The sequence below is a fragment of the Melospiza georgiana genome, chromosome 20, assembly GCF_028018845.1.
Source record: "Melospiza georgiana isolate bMelGeo1 chromosome 20, bMelGeo1.pri, whole genome shotgun sequence".
Classification (NCBI taxonomy): Eukaryota; Metazoa; Chordata; class Aves; order Passeriformes; family Passerellidae; genus Melospiza; species Melospiza georgiana.
In genome coordinates, this window is record NC_080449.1 from 12,087,214 (window position 1) to 12,104,651 (window position 17,438).

The window sequence follows — 17,438 nt, forward strand, 5'->3', positions numbered from 1 at the left end:
TGTGTTTTTGCCATGTGTGATTCCCCACGTTTCACTGCCATGCTCCATCCTGCCCACAGGCACTGTGCCGGCAGATCTCGGCTTCCAATCGTCCTGTGCAACACAGGAACTGCAGTGCCACGGCGAGAGGCTGCATGAGAAACCCTTCCATGCTGCCAGAGAGGGGATCTGCTCTCACTGCCAGCCCCATGCTCCATCCATCCATCCATCCATCCATCCATCCATCCATCCATCCATCCATCCATCCATCCATCACCACGGTGTGTCCCCACATGTTTGCACAGTATCCTGCTCTCCGTTTCATCCCACAGTGACGACAGCCTTGAGAAGGGGTGGCTGCCTCAAGCCCCACACCAGCCCAGCAGAGGCTGTGCCACGGCTCTGCTCTGTAACCAGGGTGAAACAGCAGGACCCACAGTCCCGGCTCAGGGAAAGCTTTGTCCTCTCTCTGTTTCAGCACAGCCCCGACACAGTGTGACAGTGAGGTGCCCTGCAGCATTCCCATGCAGAGTGAGGGAAGCAGCGAGCCCCGGGTGCTGAGGGGAGAGGAGTGGGAGTGCGGGCTGCACAGCCCTGCTTGTTTTTTCCTTGCTTTGCAGCTGAAGAGAGGAGAAAAACTAATGAAAACAGAGCTCTGGAAGAAGCGCCAGGCCTGGAGTGGCTTCCGCCCTGATCCCCAGCAATTATCAGCCACATGCCAGATGTTCCGATGCGATGCCAATGTCAGAGAAAATAAATCTGTGTCAGGTTCAAGGTCCCTGCCGGGCCGGCACACAGCGCTCGCGGCTCAGCGCCGCGCGAGGCGGGACAGGGCTGCGGGCTGGCCGCGGCCGCTTCCTCCTGCCAGGCATTGTTCCCCTGGGAAGCCCCGGCCTCACACCGGCCACTTGCTATTTTTGCAGCAAGGTGCTTTCGGGGGTAAATACGTCCCTGCTGGCCTTGGGCACTTTCCTCTGCGCGGGCCCTGGCCAAGGCTGCGGCCTGGCTCCTGCAGCAGGCGTGCGGCCATGGTCAGGGCCGGCGCATGGGCCCGGCTCGGCCTGGCCGTGGCGTCAGAGTGGATTTCTGAGGGTGGGTTTGGGAAGGCCGCGCTGGAGTGGCTGCACAGGCACCAGGTAGAGCCGGCTGCCAGCGGCCTTAGGGGCTCCTGGGGACAGCAAGGAGGCACAGACAGGCGACATTTTGGAAGCCACAGCACCTGGAGGGAAGGATGAGGTGGGTCTGACTTCCAGCAGCAGGGGACGTGCTGGTGAGAGGATGTTCAGGGATGGGGACAGGCCCCAAAGCTGCCGCCCTGAGCAGTGCTGTCCTGGCCATGGGAGCAGCACAGCTCTGTGCCCTCGATGGGCCCAAGCACTGGCACATCTGTCACCAAAGCTCCCACAGTTGGTTTGGAGTCTCCTGGTCCCGTCTCCTTCCCTCACGGCCGCGGCGCAGCCGGAGCCCGTGGACCCACACCACCCGGCGGGCCGCAGCGTGCTTTGGCTCCTTGCTGGTGCTTAGCCTTGATGCTCAGCAAAGCATATCTCCTGCTTGGATTTTATCTCCATCCACTCAGCTTATCGGCGCGGGGCAGCCCTCCTGCCTGCGCCACGTTCCCGGAGCGTGCCTGCAGCAGGTGTGGCCAGCACTACTGTTTGCCAAACGCCGCTGCCTGCCCGCAGTCCCTGACTCCGGGGCCCGCGCTGATAATGCGCGTGCGGCGAGGACTCGGGCGATAGCGTTCCCCATGACATTACCTTGTCCCCCGCATTCTTCCGATGCCACACACGCCTGCGCTCGGGGCGCGCGCGGCCCGGCCGTGGCGGCGGGTGCAGATGCTGCGCAGGCAGCGCTGGGAAGTGCTGGTGGTCTCCTCCCGGGGGGACTCATTGACATATCAGTCACATAGTTCTGCATAATTGGGACTTGGATGCAGCCTCTCTTTATGTTTCCTCTTGGAAGTTGCCAACAACATGAAGCACTCCTGGGTCAAAATGACAGCCTTTTGTTTACTATTCCTGCTTATGTGCCTCATTTTCTTCAAGGATAAGAGCTCTTTATAGGAATCTTTATTGTGATGAGGTTAGCAGAGAGAAGGATTTCTCTCCAGCTTTCTCTCTCTCTTTCACAGCTGATTAGCAGGGTCGGCCCATGAGGACAGTGATGTGGAGCACAGACCCAGCAGTTGTCTCAGGGTCCCCCCAGCCATGAGGCATCTTCTCCAGCACAGCCCCAACCTGCTGGCCCCCCAGCACCCAGCTGCTCCCCTCGTACTCACGGCAGGCTGCAGGGAGGGGATCCACCACCCAATAAAGGTACTGAAAATCCCAACTCACCCCAGAAGTTTGGACAGGAGCTTACCCAGACCACACACCTCCCCTCCATGGTCTTACCAGCCCATCCATGGTGATGAATATCCTTCATCTGACCTCTGCAGTGCTGACCAACCGCATTGGAAGTGTCCACACTTGGCAAACTGAGATGTGAGAGACTTGTGATGGACCAGACAATGGAGACCCACTAGTCTGCTGCCCTCAGAAGTCTGTTTTTCAGGTGTGAACTCCAAACAGACTGTGACTGGGGAAGGGATGAGGAGAGATGTGGGAGCAGTTGGTGACAAGATGGGGAGAGCTCATAATAGACATGGGCAGGGTGGACATCAATGGAGAACCTTCCCCAGCTCTGTAAGAGGCCCCCCAGGACCATCCCAGCAGATATTTCACCCACTGCTGGTCTAACTGCGGTGCTGCAGGGAGGTGACCCAGCCGACCCCACAGCCCTGTCCCAGCCAGTGCCCATGGGGTGACACTCCTGGGAACAGCCACTCCTGTCAAGAGGAAAGCAGCTTACCCTTGAAAGTTACTTAGCGAAGGTCAAGAGTGGGACTGTGACAGAGCAGGCTGACAAACACATCTCCCTAAGTCCTTGGGCCCGATAATGTATGTCCCATGCAATGTTGACACTAGTGATCCACCAAAGATCAGGTTAACAAGTTTGACGTTAGTGACAGCGTGATTTGTTCCGCGCTGGCTCTGAATTCATAGAGCCGCCGGCCTTCGGTGATAAACTATTGCGCCGCGCACGCGGGGCCGCCGCGGCTGTCACCCGCCCGAGCACCGAGATGAAAAGGAAGCAGAGCTCTAATCAAAATACAGTGGTCAGTAGGGGTTGAGCTGAAAATTAAAAGGTGCTGGTACTTTTCCCACTCCAGCCTGGCTTTCCAGGCAGCACCTCGTGTGAGTGCGGGCTGAGGGGAGAGGCTGCCTCGTCACCTCTGTGCAGCTCCAGCTTCCTTTGCAGGTGAGGACAAACCTGGCAGCCCACATGCACAGAGCATCCTCTGCCACCTCCCAGGGAGCCCCACCACTGCTGATCTTCAGTGCCCCTCACTGGGAATAAATCCTGGGTGGCACAGTGCCCTTATCCCAGCTCCCAGCCACAGCAGCAGCCCCAAGGCCTTCCCCACACCCACAACCCGTTCCAGCAGCACCCTGAGACAGAGCCACCACCAAAGGGGAAGGCACAAACAGCCTGGAGACACCAGCGGTGCAGAACATTTCACATTTATTAGTTCATACAGCTAAACACTCACTAAACATGCATTCAACACTTATTGGTCACATTTCCACAGGTAGTCAAGTCCCAGAGCGGGGCAGCGGAGCAGGGGCGGGCGGGCTGAGGCGGAGCCGCCGGCAGAAACATTCATTTGGTCACAGTGTGGGGAGGGGGCAGCTCCCGGGGCCCGCTGCCCTGCGGTGGTGACACGGGGCCAGGCACACCCTGCTGCCCCAGCCCCGGCTCTGAGTGCGCCAATGCTCACCGTGTGCCATGCTGAACATCCTGCTTCCCTGATTTACACAAGGGATTGTGGGAAAAATCGAGGGAGAAACCATCACTGGGAATGTCACCAAGGAGCCAGCAGCTGGCACTGACCCTCTTGGGAACATCCCTCACACCAGCAAGGGGCCGACACAGCAGCAAACTGACCCACTGCCTCCCCGGGCTGCCCAGGACGGTCACACTGAGGGGTCCCAGGCCACACGGGCAGCCCCTGACCAGGACCGAGCTGGAATGGGCACCCACAAAACCCAAACTGTCCCCAGGGAGGGACAGCAGAGCTCAGCCTCAGCACAGGACACACAGCAGTGACAGGAGCCAGCCCACGGGAAGGGAAACAACTCCAGCAATCACAGCCCCTGCTCCTCGCTGGCAACAGACACTGGCAGTGTTTAGTTTTTCACACAATCCCTTTGAGATGATAAACAGGATGTCACACGAGGTAGTTTAGTTATGGAAATTGAGTCAATAATGTTATCAACTATTACAAGACATTTTATAAATTGAAAGAAACAATGAATCACAAAAGGCTTTGTTAAGGTTGATCGTCATCTGGTCTCAATTTCTGTTTCTTTTTGCCCTTGGGGGCATTTCTTCCACTGATCCATGTTGCTTCTTTCACAGACTTGTCAGAGGGCAGCTCACAGGAGCTATTTTTAATTTTTTTTTTTTCCAAGGGAAAGACACTGCCTGGATTGGCCTCCCCAGCTTTTTGTGAGGCTGGTTTAAACTCAGATTTGCAGAGTCTGGCTGAGGGTGCTGGGAAGGGGTTTCAGCCCTTCTAACTTTTGCTGACTCCTGGCCCTGTCCGTGGCTGGATGGGGCTGTTTGGACACTCATAGCAGCTGTAACCCAATCAGAGTCACACACCAGTGCCCTTCTCAAGCTGACTGTTCCTACACACTGAGAAAGTTGAACTGATGAAAATTAGGAATTCATAAGCAACAGAGTAAAGAGCACTGCAACTGGCTGCCAGGGACACAATGAGAAACTCCTGTTTCCCCTTTTTCATGAACAGTCAAACATTTAGGATGAGGGAATGCAGAAATAGAGCCCCACAGACAGAGCTGGTCCCCAGCTGCTGGCTGGTGCAAGGGCACAGCCTTGTACAGCCCCGTGCACCTTTGGGATGCTCTGCCCACAGCACCACGTCTGAGCCTTCAGCAGGCAAACTTCCCACAGCCAAACCCAGAGTTTTCCCCCCAAAATCCCCATTTGGGGCTTTGTCAGCTCTCCAGGGCCCTCCAGACAAGTCGGGAAAGAAGCAACTGTTGCAACATCAAAACCAGGGTTTCTCTGGGTCACATTTTAAATACTTATCCCTGAGCTTCTGTGCATTGAAACAACACACCGTGAACCCAGAGAAACACCACAGCTTGATACTGATAGCTATGCACTCCCCTCCATTTACACATCATCTACAACTTAAAAATTAGTTTCATACTTTAACTAGTTCCCCAAGTTTCCCCCTTTCTCCTGCCTTTCATGTGGCAGGGATGATTGCCGCTTATTATCCTGAGAAATAACAACATTTTCACAGACACCGAGCTTCAAAGCTTCAAATCAAAACCAAGAAAGAAAGAATGAATGGGAAATAGCACATTCACAGGAGAATATTTTTTTTTCTTTTTTTCCTTTTAAAAAATGCAGTAAAGACAAAAGAAATTCAAGTGTTGTTTTTTTTTTTTTTTTAAAGTTGGTTTGAAGGACAAGACTTACGCTCCGTTATCTGAAGTGGCTGTGGGTCTGTGCAGAAGCCTGAGGAGCAAGGAGGAGCAAGGGCAGGTCCTGCTGGCACAGGGGAGGGATCAGGGCAGAGCCACTTGAGCCTTTGCATGGCTGGGGACGGGGCCACCACGGCCCCCCCAGCAATGAGAGCAGCCACACTGAGGGGTCAAGGCTCAGCCCCTGGCACAGCCTGAGCCCAAGGGGAAGAGAACTCACTCACTTTCCAGAAGGTTCTGCTGAGGCCCCGGGTGCAGCCCTGTGAGCGGGACCCTTCCAGCTGCTCCTCAGCAGCCTCCCCTGAGCACTTTGAATTTATGTCCCAAATCTCTGCTCGGATTAAAAGTAACTCTTCAGCTTTCTATCTGCACAGATGCTTTGAAGGAGAAGAGGGGGTCAGCCAGCCAATCTATCTTTCAAATCAGGGATAAAAATTGACTTGTCATGGCAGAAAATTCTACCAAAGACTATTATTGTTGATAGATTTCTCTATGACAGAAGGTCAGATAAGCAAGAGCAGATAGATACCAAAGATAATGAACTTCCCCCTAGTAGCATTAAGCACAAATAAAATATGAGTCCCTGTAAACTGAATGTTACATGAAGAATGGAACAAAAATTCCAACCTTTCCAGGGTGTCCTTCAAACCAAATTCACAAATACATCTACCTAACGTCTCTACATCTCTAGCTACATTCCTACCTTCTCATAATACCTGAGTTTGCAATGCAACACATTCACATTACCCTGTTTAAAAAATACAAGTCATTAGAGGACTTGGTGCAGAAGATATCAGGAATGACTGTCCTGTGATTCCATCTGGTCTGTTTGCTGCTTCCTTACCTGTCAGTTCAGGAAGGATTTTCTACTCCCTATGGCAAATGTGTATTTGGGAACGGATACTGCTGCCAATCAACCGCTGTAAAATTTGCTTTCTACAACAGAAAGTGGAACATTCATGTCTGTTTGTCATCATAACTGAATTTAGGTTTTTGGTTGTTGTTGGTACAGCATTAGTTTTGGGAGGCTATTTTGGAAAACTGCAGATTACCCAACAGATTATTTTTGTTGGGTAGCTGGCAACAAGATTACTGCTTTTATGTACACTAATTAAAACACTTATTCATCAACAGATTATAATAATTCAGTAACTGTAGAATAAAATCACTCCTATGCAATTTTAACAATTCCTTGAGTGTATAGAACAGCAAGCCAGAAATAACCCGTAATAAAAAGATCATATCAAGCTATTTGGAAATTAAACTTAAAAGCTGAGAAATACATTCTAACTCACAAACAGATACACTACAATCTTCCCCTGAACACGTGAGGTATTGGCTGTATGCAGAAGGCTTTCCTGAGAATACACACAGAAAGTAAATGAGATTTATGGAACCACCTTTGGGTGCGAAGCTCCACCGAGCTGAGCCACTGCTGTGCCCAGCAGCTGGTACCCGTAACCTCCTGTTTAAATAATGGAAAATGAACAGCTATGGACTTTGAGAAGAGGGAAACGTGGAGCTGGGAGCTGCCCCAGCAGGATGGATGCCCGTGGTGAGGCAGCAGCAGGCCCTGGAGTGGTGTGAGCAGGCTGTGCCAAACCCGCAGGGCACAGCTGCCCTCGGGCTGCAGGCAGCAGCACCCGCTGGGACAGCAGGGAGGGACGACTTTGGGGAATGGGATTCTCCTCCTGCTCACCATCACATTCATGCACAGCAGCTGCAGCCCTGTGAGCTGTGCTTGCTCTGTGCCACGCAGCTGCCACCAGGGAAAGACAAGGTAGTGACTCGTCCCTCCTGCCCTGAGGGAACAAAAGTTGTTCCTACAAGTATTTTAAAATCAGCATTCAAACACTTATCGGGGAGCCACCTTGCTAAGTGAATGCCAGATTTACATCTAAGGAGGCAGGGAAGGAAATCCAGCCAAGGCTGTCTAGGAGAGTGACAGAGTCTTTGAATATTAATTCCTAATGAAGGAGATGAGATCAAGAGCATCTCATCCAAACCTCCCCATCATGAGCAGGAAATCATGAGATCACTCATGAGAATGCCCAAGTTTAGCTAAACATCAGCACCAACCAATCACTCAATCAGCTAATCAGCTGTCATTAAACCAGTTCTCCATCTGGAGCTGTGGAGAGCCTGTGAGATGGAAAATCCAAGCCTGGCAACACCTAGAACATGACAGGTAACCAAGTACAGCAGTAATGTAGTTTTTCCTGGGATTCCATAAGGAACAGAACAGTCCTGGCAGGATCTATCTATGGAACATCCATTCCCTGAGTCCAGCAGAGAAAGCCATGCCAGAGGACACTGGAGTCCCTCACCCCACTACATAGGCCCCATTTAACTGCTCCCAAAATGGGGATTGCTGCAATGCAGAAGCCTCAGAAGTCAGGTACCATGTTGGAGGAACACGGGCAATCCTGCCTCTTCTCTAAGTAGGCTTTTCCTGCTTTTGTAAACTTAGATGGATTTTAAGGAAGTGATGATAAAGTCCTTGCCATCCTCTAGCAACAGAAGCACCTTTGTGCAATGCCAGGAGCCTGTCCTGAACTGCAGGAACACAAATTCAGAGGAATTGGCAGGTGTTGTGGCAATAGTAAGAGGGCAGCTGGTCAGGAGGGGCTGGGACAGACCCCCCCTGCAGCCCCCCAGACAGGACAGGGCCAGGGAGCCCCTCAGAGCACTGCCATCCCACTGGAAACCTGCATCTGAAAACTGCCAGGGGAAAAGAAACCAGCTGCCTGGACAGACTTCTCCGTCTCCACTCCTGCCTTTTTAAAATTACAGAAAAAGCTTGGCACTTCTCTAGCACCCACTTCTCCAAAGTCGTCCCTTTGGGATAATAACAGCTCTGCCAACATTTGCTCTCTGTGACAAATGCTTTGGATGCAAATCATGGAAAGAGCAGTGCATGAACAGCATCTTCTCCTTGAGGTAGTCTTAGTCATCTCGGTCCCCAGCCCCAAATACAAAAGAACTAACCCTAACAAACACTGTAACATTAAACATCTTCACATTCTGTAAACTGCTGGAGAATGCATCTGCTGCATTCTTACAGAACCATGTGCATCGTGTTGAAGATCATACATTCAACTCTGTCGTGAAATAAATATATAGGAAAACGAGTAAAAAAACAAAAACAAACAAAAAAGATTCTTGCTACGAGGGCAGGGAGGCGCAGTGCCCTGTCTCCTGCCTGGATGGCCCCTGCCCCTGTCCGGGTGAGCCAGCCCCAGGCTCCGCGCAAGGCACCGGCCGGGCCGGCTGCGCTCACTCTTTGCTCACACTCGTCTTGCAGGAATGTAGAACGGCCTTAAAAAGGAGAGGCAGCTGCTCCAGAGGGACATTCACCATTTTTCCTAGTAAGAAAGAAACCAGAATTAGCAGCCACAACTGAATCAGATTTCAGAGACACCTAAGCCAGCAGCACTGGAGATGGTTTTACCTTGAACCTTTCTCAGAAACAGTTAATCATCCTACAGCTACATTAGACATTTGATATGCATTTGGACACAATATGATTTATTTACTGAATAGAAAGCAAAATAAATGGGCAAAGTCAGATCAAAATGATTTCTCCACAATGGAGAAGTATTTACAGAAAGTGGGAAAGGCTAAATCCCATCTCACCTCAAACCCCCTTGTTGATCTCCATGAGTAAATTACGAGAGCTACTCTGAGATTATTATCTAGTTCATTATGACGGAGTAGGATAAAGCATATGGAGCCTTGACACAGGGAGGCAAGCATCTCCCTTTGCCATAACATCCAGGAACAGTTTTAGTAACACCAGGCCTTGGAGATCTAATTAGCAATGCAACTGCAGCTGAGAATTCACCTGAGGATTTCCGAGGTCCAGATGAGGAACCCTAGGGGTTACACTGATCTGGTTGAACTCTGCTGATCACTTTCTGCTCAGTTCAGGGATCTCCCTAATTCTGATCAGATAACTACTCAAACCAGGATTACATCCTTTTGAGACAAAATGCACTCCATCTGGGAGTGAAAGAACAATAAGGGGAGACTAAAGAATGCACTTCAAGGGTGTCAGGTTGGAGCAAGGCCCCTCTTCCCCAAGTGGGACTAACCCTGTGCCCACCAGCACCACCAGGACACCTTGCCAAGAGCCCCTCAGACTGGATGAGCTCAGGGCAATGGGATGGGCTTAAAGATGGGCAGAAACTCTGATAGGAAATGCTCCCACACAAACATCCTCGAGCAAAGTCCACAAGAGTTTCACTGCAGCAAGTTAAGTGTCTTTCAGAAGCACTCAGGTTACCTGCAATGTAGCGGATCTCTGGCAAACACATCATCAAATCCGGGAAGCGGTTTGGCTGGTGGGGGTACTTGTACTCTGTGAAGTCCTGGCAAACGTACCAGTACCTCTTGTTCAGCTGCTCCAGCTGGGAGGCGTTGGTCAGACCCCTGATATCTGCAAAGGAATACAATCAGAGCAATGAGAACATGACAAACACCTCTCAGAAGAGCGGCAGCCTTACACTTACTGCCACTTCTTCATGACAGGCTGGTTTCTGTCACTCTGATCCGGGCCCCTGCTTTGGAGACTGGCTTCCAGCACCTGGACCAATACTAAAATTCCCATCTCCCCTCCTGCTGTGCCTGCATCACAGATGTGTCTTTATATGTGTGTCTGGATCCAGGATTTCCCTCCACAAAAGGCTGGAAAGAGAACAGCTAATGTCCTACACTGCTCACCTGCAGCTCAATGAATGCTCTTGGAGAGAACAGCCCCAGCAACCTGAAATCCCTGCCTGGCACAGCACAGTCAGGTGTCAGGGTTTGGTCCTCACAGCAGATCAGTGTAACACCTCCTCACACAGGAACACATTGGTTTTAGGTGTATCATCTTGGCTGAGGACAGTGCTCACCTCTATAATTAAAGATATCATCACATTCCTCCCCATCTGCTTATGAATTATGTCATGGGAGCTTTATAAACTTGTCAAGTTCTTCTATTTAAATTTAGCTTTGCCAGTGTCAGGCAGCGCACACAGAGGAAGAAGGGACAGGCAGGATGTCCCACTGGCAGCGTGAGCAGCAGCACTGGCAGGTCCTGGGAGGACCCAGCACAGCAGCAAGGAAGCTGCGGAGCGGGCTCGGTGCTGGGAGACCATCTGACGGAAGAGGCATTGATCTACTGCCCAAAAGCTGACTTTTAAAAATAAGTCTCAGGTATTTCACATAAAAAATTGCAAACTTCAACTAAAAATAAAAGAAGACAGGAAGTTAATGAAAATACATTTTGGAAAACAATGGAGACAGCTCAAGAAGTGCATTATCCAGTGTCAGGAAACTGCCCAGGGAAGCAAACCGGAACCTCAGCCCGGCACAGATTGAAGTGTCAGCATTATCTCCCTCTGGAAATGAGCGGGGGAGGAAGGAGCCCGCAGCACATTTTTACAGACTGCAACTATCTTTCACAGTACAAAAGACTTTGGGGACATTTATTTCCAAAATTACAGCTGAACACTATTCACTGAGCATTTGTCTCTGCATGGATTTTGAAATGCCCAGGGTCTTGGAGGAGCCTGAACTGCCAGCTTTAATATGCTATTAATCAACAGAAGGATACAGCCCTTTCCTAGGATGAATTCATGGCCTGCATGCAAATACTTCATTTGTGATTACCTTTCACTGTGAAGAGTCAGATTTAGGTATAGAACCTAAAAAGTAGGAACCCAGCTAAGCAACCTAAGGATATATCCTTAACGTAAACATTTTAATGACTCTGAAAAACTCTAAAAATTTTAGAGAGGAACCAGTCATACAAATTCACCCTTTGAGGCATAAAAACGAGCAAGTGTGGCTGGTAGCTCCTGTTTGCCTCACCTTGGTTTAGGAAGTTGATGGCTTTCATGCAGGCGTACTCCTCATTGCTGACCTTCAGCTGGTTGAACTTGCGAAAGAGGTAGATCAAGCGCTCCATCACCTCCATCCCCTCTTCACTGAACCTGCAGGACAGAGATCACATCAGCACACACAGCACACGGCCTGGACAGTGAAGGCATGAAGCTCATTAAAGTAGCTTCAGAGATTTTAACACCTTGCAAGAGAATTTTTTTTAAAAAGTCATCAAAACTGCCTGAAGTCTGCGGGTACCAAAAATAAGGAGGAAAATGTCTCAGTTACAAATGCAGAATCAGAATTGTGGAATGATTTGGGTGGAAATTACCTCAAAGCTCATCCAGTCCCATTCCCTTGCCAAGGGCAGGGACACCTTCCACTAAACCATGTTACTCAGAGCCCCATCCTGTCTGGCCCAGGGATGGGGAGCCCACAATCTACAGATATTTTTAGGAAAAAACCCTTTCTTGGTGATTCAGTTCACCACCAGCCTGTTCTAACAGCAGAGAAGGTTTCACAGAGGCAGGAATCTGCAGCAAAGCCAGTGACAGAGATGGGCAGCATAGGGCACACTGATGCACAGGGAACACCCCAAAACCTCCTGGAAAATTGCCTGATGGAGATTTTGTGGGTGCAGAACGAGGTCCTCCTGCTAAAGAGGGTGCCACACTTCATCAGGAGAAATACCCCACATGTGCACCATGAAACAGCCACGGGGAAGGACCAGGCTGGAGTGGGAGGGTGTGGAGGGCTGTGGGTGTCTGCAGGCACCTCCAGACCATCCCACGCCTGCCCAGGGCCAGAACAGCCTCTTGGGAACACATCTCACAGCAACAACAGCCCGGCTTCAAAGCAGGCACATATTGCAGAAGCACTCAGAAGTGGGACAGAAGTGTTTCGGGAAGCTTCAGCGTGCTCTGGCATTGTGCAGCACAAAGAATAAGAGCACAGCCAGCAAGCCATCTCTGAATAGAACAGAAATAGAACCTTTTTCACTGAATAATACCTTATTTTGGCATGTGTGTTTGTTTACTTCAAAGTTATTTGTAAAATGCATGATGGGGTTTGACCTCTGTGAAGTGAAAACAAGCTGTCTGAACTCCAGGTCAGTTCTTCAAGAAAGTAATATTGTAAGTGATGAAAGCCTTGTCGGCTAATCTAAAGTTGTACAAGTTTTCTTGCTCTCCAGTTGACATTAAAAATCTTGCAGGTGCAAGATTGCAAAGCTCAAGAAGTTAATGAGCACAAAGACCACTCAGTCATCCGTGGGGTTTAATTGTTTTTAGAGCATGCACATTTTTACCAGCCACTCATCACTTCATAAATCCAGGAGAGCTCTTCTCTCATTCCTGCAGTTGAACTGTCTTACTTTTCTGCACATACTTTCCTCCCCCTTTCAAACAAAGCTGTTCTGTTTTTCACAGCCCTATTTCTTCTCGAGGACTGACTCCTCCACACACTTTTCCTCACAGTTTACACCAGGCAAGTTTCTGGCTGGGAGTTGTCGGCATCAGCTGGGGAGGAGGGGGAAGGGAAGCGCTATCAGGAGTGCTGGGGGAGGTCAGGAGTCTATTCATTTCATATTCATCTTCAGAAAAACAGCACAATAAAAGAAAACACTTGATCTAGCAGGCAAACAGAACGTTTAGCCAGTTGTTAGAAGCAATTAAAACAAAGGAGTTGGGGAGCTCATTCTATGCCTTTGTTTGTCACCTATGCTTTAGCATTGCTCTTGTCATTTTGTTAAGAGCAGAAATTAACCCTGAAGTGCCAGACCATCCCTGCTCAGTGACATTTCTCCAGCCAGGTGTGAGCTCTAATGAAGTTCTCTTTGCAGTCATTCCTGACCAATGCCAGAGGAGCTGGGGGCTCTTTGAGAACACCCACAAATGGGACACCTCTCCTAAAGGCCCCCTCTCGAGTCCAAAGAGACTAGATATCTCATGAGTGCTTTGGACAGGGAGACTGATACCCATGAGCCATCCCACTGCTGCTGGAGACAGTCAAGCCATGGCTGAAGGACCATGAAGACCAGTGGGAGGGAGCCACACAGCCCCAGTCCCCTCATCTGTGCAGCTCCCACTAAATGGCTTTTGGGTGTGCATTCTCCCAGGTTACTAATGACAATTAATGACACTTGAAAAGCTAAATCACAAGAGGAGACTGCAGAAGCATTCCTCTCCCAAGAACACCTATTTTCATCCATGTGCACAGATCTTCTCTGAAGGACCTTCAAGGCGACCAGCTCTGAATTGCCGGTTTCTGCAGGGTGAGGATTCCTCCTTTGTCTCCTTGTCCTACCTCTCGCTTGTATTTATCACAAACTCAAAATGAAACAAACACTTCTCTTGTGAGGCTCTGACCAGGACAGCAGGAACAAAAGGACAGCTGAATGCAAGAACAAGTGTCATTGTGGTTTTCTATGACCCTCAGTGCTCCTCGCAGGAGCTGCACCAGATGCACGATGAATGGCTGCGCAGAGCAGCGCCGCAGAGCAACCTGTCCCAGGAAATGAGACACCTGGGGCCAGCTCCCTGCTCCCACCACGGGCTCAGCCAGCCAGTGCCTCTGCTTGTCACAACAGATGCACAAAGGAGCCCCCAGGAGCCACGAGACACCGCAATGGCCGAGGAGCACAGCACTGTTTAAATCTCTGCTCATCAGACATCTCCTGGTGATTCCAGCAGCAGCGTGAGCCCAGCAGGGGCAGAGAGCAAAGAGCAGGTGTTTAAATCCTCTAAATCCCACCTGTTCTGCCAAATTATGGTGAGACTGGGACTCTACTACCAAAAGAAGAATCTGTCTGGCACCAAGACTCCAAATAAAATATCCAAACCAAAAAACAACACCCTGACCAACATGATAAATGAAAGGCAGGCTCCTCAGAGCATCAGATAGTCTGTACCATGGAAAAAACAAGAGCTAAGTTGCAACATCTTTAAATTTATCTAATCAAAACAAAGAAATAGCAATTAATAATGAACACTTTGATAATACAGACAACCAGCTATGTGAACAACCTTTCCACTGGCACAAAGGGTTTTTAAATAAGACTTTCTTTCCTGTGTGTCAGGGTTACCCAAAGTGTTGGTCAGTTTTACCCTCCTCATAAATGGTGGCTTGTAAGGCTCTGTTGGAGGACAACAGCATTACTACGTGGAACTCAAACAGCCCCACACATCACTGTGCCCTTCCCTGCAGAAGGGAGTTGTGATCCAGCACTGACTAACCATGATGTGCTTTCCAAGCCTGGAACAACTGTTCCCTAAAAAACAGAAGAGGAAAACAGCCACAGGTACAGTGACCTGTCCCAGGAGGTGGTCAGAGGACACCTGTGTGTTGGGCTCCCATGGCTCCTCATCCCATCTCACCTGTGCAGCTCGTCATCAGAGGGAGAGTACTTGGAGGTGACATCTGCAAGGTCACCAAAGATCTGCTTGCTGTAAACAGTGAGCGAGGAGAGCAGGATCAGCTCCTGCCACGTGGAGCTGAGCAGGCAGGTATAGTCCTTGATGGAGAGTTCACAGAAGAACGGCAGCTTCTTGATCCAGGCAATCTGCCTGAAAAGCAATTCATCCGCCAGACGACACAGCAGCGCAAACAGCTCTGCCTGAGTCACTTTGTACCTGCAGGCACAGTTAGTACAAAGGCAGAAAAACCATTAAAAACGTTGAATGACATCATCTGACATCTGGGGAGCTTGGAAACAAGGCAAATGCTAAAGGAATTGGGTGTCACCTGGTGACAGGAGCCTGGGCAGGGGCTGAGGGGAGTCCTCACAGCCGCTGGGGTCACCCACCTGCCCAGCACCCAGAGCATGCAGCCTGGAGCCCCAGCCAGGTCCATGTACCCCATCCCCAGCCCCAGCTCCAGCCAGCCCCAGCCCGGTGGGACGGGGTCAGGTTTGCTGCTGCCCCGTGGCTGTGCCCGCCCCAGGGCTGTCCCTGCCCCACGCACCCGTCCTCGATGAGCATGGGGGTGCTGAGGGGCTCCAGGTCCTCAGCACACAGCAGCTGGCTGATGAGGCCGTGCGACTGCGGCTCCAGGCTGCGCGGCTGCGGCGCCACCAGCGCCGAGTGCGCCGAGTAGCTGAAAAGGTGCGGCAGGTACTGGTAGTGCGTGGACACCGGCGTGCCCAGGTACTGATCCCTGAGTGCAGCGAAGCCGTTCAGCTCCACCGACCTACTGGAGAAGGAAAAGCTCTTCAGTACACCCCCAAAACTCCACCTGATTCAGCGCAGTGGCACATACAGCTCCACCAGAAATGTGAACAGAAATAGGGAAAGCAACTGCTGCACACCCAGCCTGGCTGGACACTGGTTCCATTTGATGGAGATCTGGGAGCTGCTGCTGAGCTGCCATTCAGGGAGCAAAGCAGAAACCCAAAACCCACCTGTGCCCAGCCTTTCCACCCCAGCCTCCTCACAGGGCCAGAATTTAGGACTGTACATTAAGTACTTGCACAGCCAGAGAACACAAACAAGGCCAAGCTTAAGCTGCCACTGAAAGCAGATGGGATCAGGTCTGAGATTCTTACAGTGTTTGCAATCAAAGGCTGCATCAGGAGGTTTGCACTCACAGCAGCCAACTTTAACATAACACCACCCATTACTAACATAAATGGTTTTATTTTCAGAATCTGAGCAAAGTGCAGAGAAAGAGCTTATGCAGAATGAGCAACGAAAGGTGATCAAGTTCTTAACATCTGCAGAAAACACAAACAATATAAACTGAGTATATTTTAAATATAATTGTATCTCAAGATTTCTTCCTTTGTTCACAAACATCTCATTTCCCAGTTCAATTCTTTTCAACCAGTGCCTGTTTGTCTTAGAACACAATCAGAGAGGTAAGAACCTGCTGCATGATCTTGTTTACACAAAGATGCACTCACATGTTTTCCCTACACTGACCCCAAGTATCACTCAGGGAAAGAAATCCAAGATTCCTGTAACACCAAATTCTTCATTCCCACCTTGAAGATGGAGTAGAAACAGGTGAAGGCTGGTTGCTCTCAGAAACTCCATTTCCAGGGGAACTATGGTCACTGTCTCCATTGTTGCTCCATGACATGTTTGCCTCTCCCTCAAATTCTTGCCCAGACATAATTCTCTCAATCTCTTCCTCTGATATCTGTCAAATACAGAACACAATGGTTGGGAACAGAAAAGCAGAGCCTCTGTTTGCAAACACCCCCAACAGGGCTGAGCCTCCTGCCCCCCTGCAGGTACCACATCCTACCCCTGCATTTAATAACACACAGGGAAAATTCTATTTACAGGTGATCGTGGTGACCTCCAGCAGCACCATTCAAGTGAGGGCAGCACAGCAGACAGGAACTGACACAGGAGGAGATGATGTCAGATGGACATGGCAAGGAGCTGTAAATCAGCCACTGTCACACCCTGAGAAACCTGGCAGTAATTGAGGCCAGGGCATTGGGAACATCACTCAGGACTGGCAGGGGGAATGGCAAACAGGAGGTGGGGCAGGCTCTGGTTTGATAAAGCAATCAAGAGAGGCAAGGTGACACATATAAAATCAGTCAGGAAAACATTTACAGGGAGACAGAGCTCCCTATTTTCCTCCAGATAAGAACCAGGTGGCACCTGAAGTAGCTATTGGTCATCTGATACTTAAGTTCTCGAGAGTAACATATTCAAAGCTAAAATAGAGTAAAGAAATTTTTACATTGAGTTCACTGTAATATAAAGTTTCAAGAAAGTGCTGGGCATGACCCTGGAGGAATATTCCACCACTAATGGGGAAAATACAACAAAAATTTAGAGGCTTTTTTTTTTTAAATTCTGTATGTGTTTTTTAAATTCTGTGTATGTTCTTTAATGTGAACAGCAGAAAACAGGTTTGTGTGGTTGCAGGCTGTGTCTGACACTGCGCAGCAGAGCAGAGCTTGCTTGGCTCCTCACACTTTGGGCTGGGCTGAGGGCTCCTTCCCAGGCACTCAGACCCACAGAAATTGCTTTCAGTGTTATTTCTATTTTGCTAAAATAAACACTAAACTTT

General features: G+C 50.0%; 1 protein-coding gene across 3 annotated transcripts in view; it reads right to left on the reverse strand.

Moving 5' to 3' along the window:
• Positions 1-7,205: 7,205 nt before the first annotated feature.
• The window catches only part of NR6A1 (nuclear receptor subfamily 6 group A member 1), a 67,695-nt gene continuing 57,462 nt past the window's right edge, over positions 7,206-17,438 (reverse strand). For 2 of the 3 annotated variants that reach the window (XM_058038297.1, XM_058038299.1), the window contains 6 exons: positions 16,390-16,547; positions 15,372-15,599; positions 14,786-15,040; positions 11,400-11,521; positions 9,829-9,981; positions 7,206-8,908 (listed from right to left, as the gene is read on the reverse strand). In XM_058038297.1, the coding sequence (XP_057894280.1) occupies positions 8,820-8,908; positions 9,829-9,981; positions 11,400-11,521; positions 14,786-15,040; positions 15,372-15,599; positions 16,390-16,547 (1,005 nt within the window). In that variant the 3' untranslated portion in view covers positions 7,206-8,819. The remainder of the gene's footprint in view (positions 8,909-9,828; positions 9,982-11,399; positions 11,522-14,785; positions 15,041-15,371; positions 15,600-16,389; positions 16,548-17,438) is intronic. The other variant, XM_058038298.1, reaches the window with a different exon arrangement.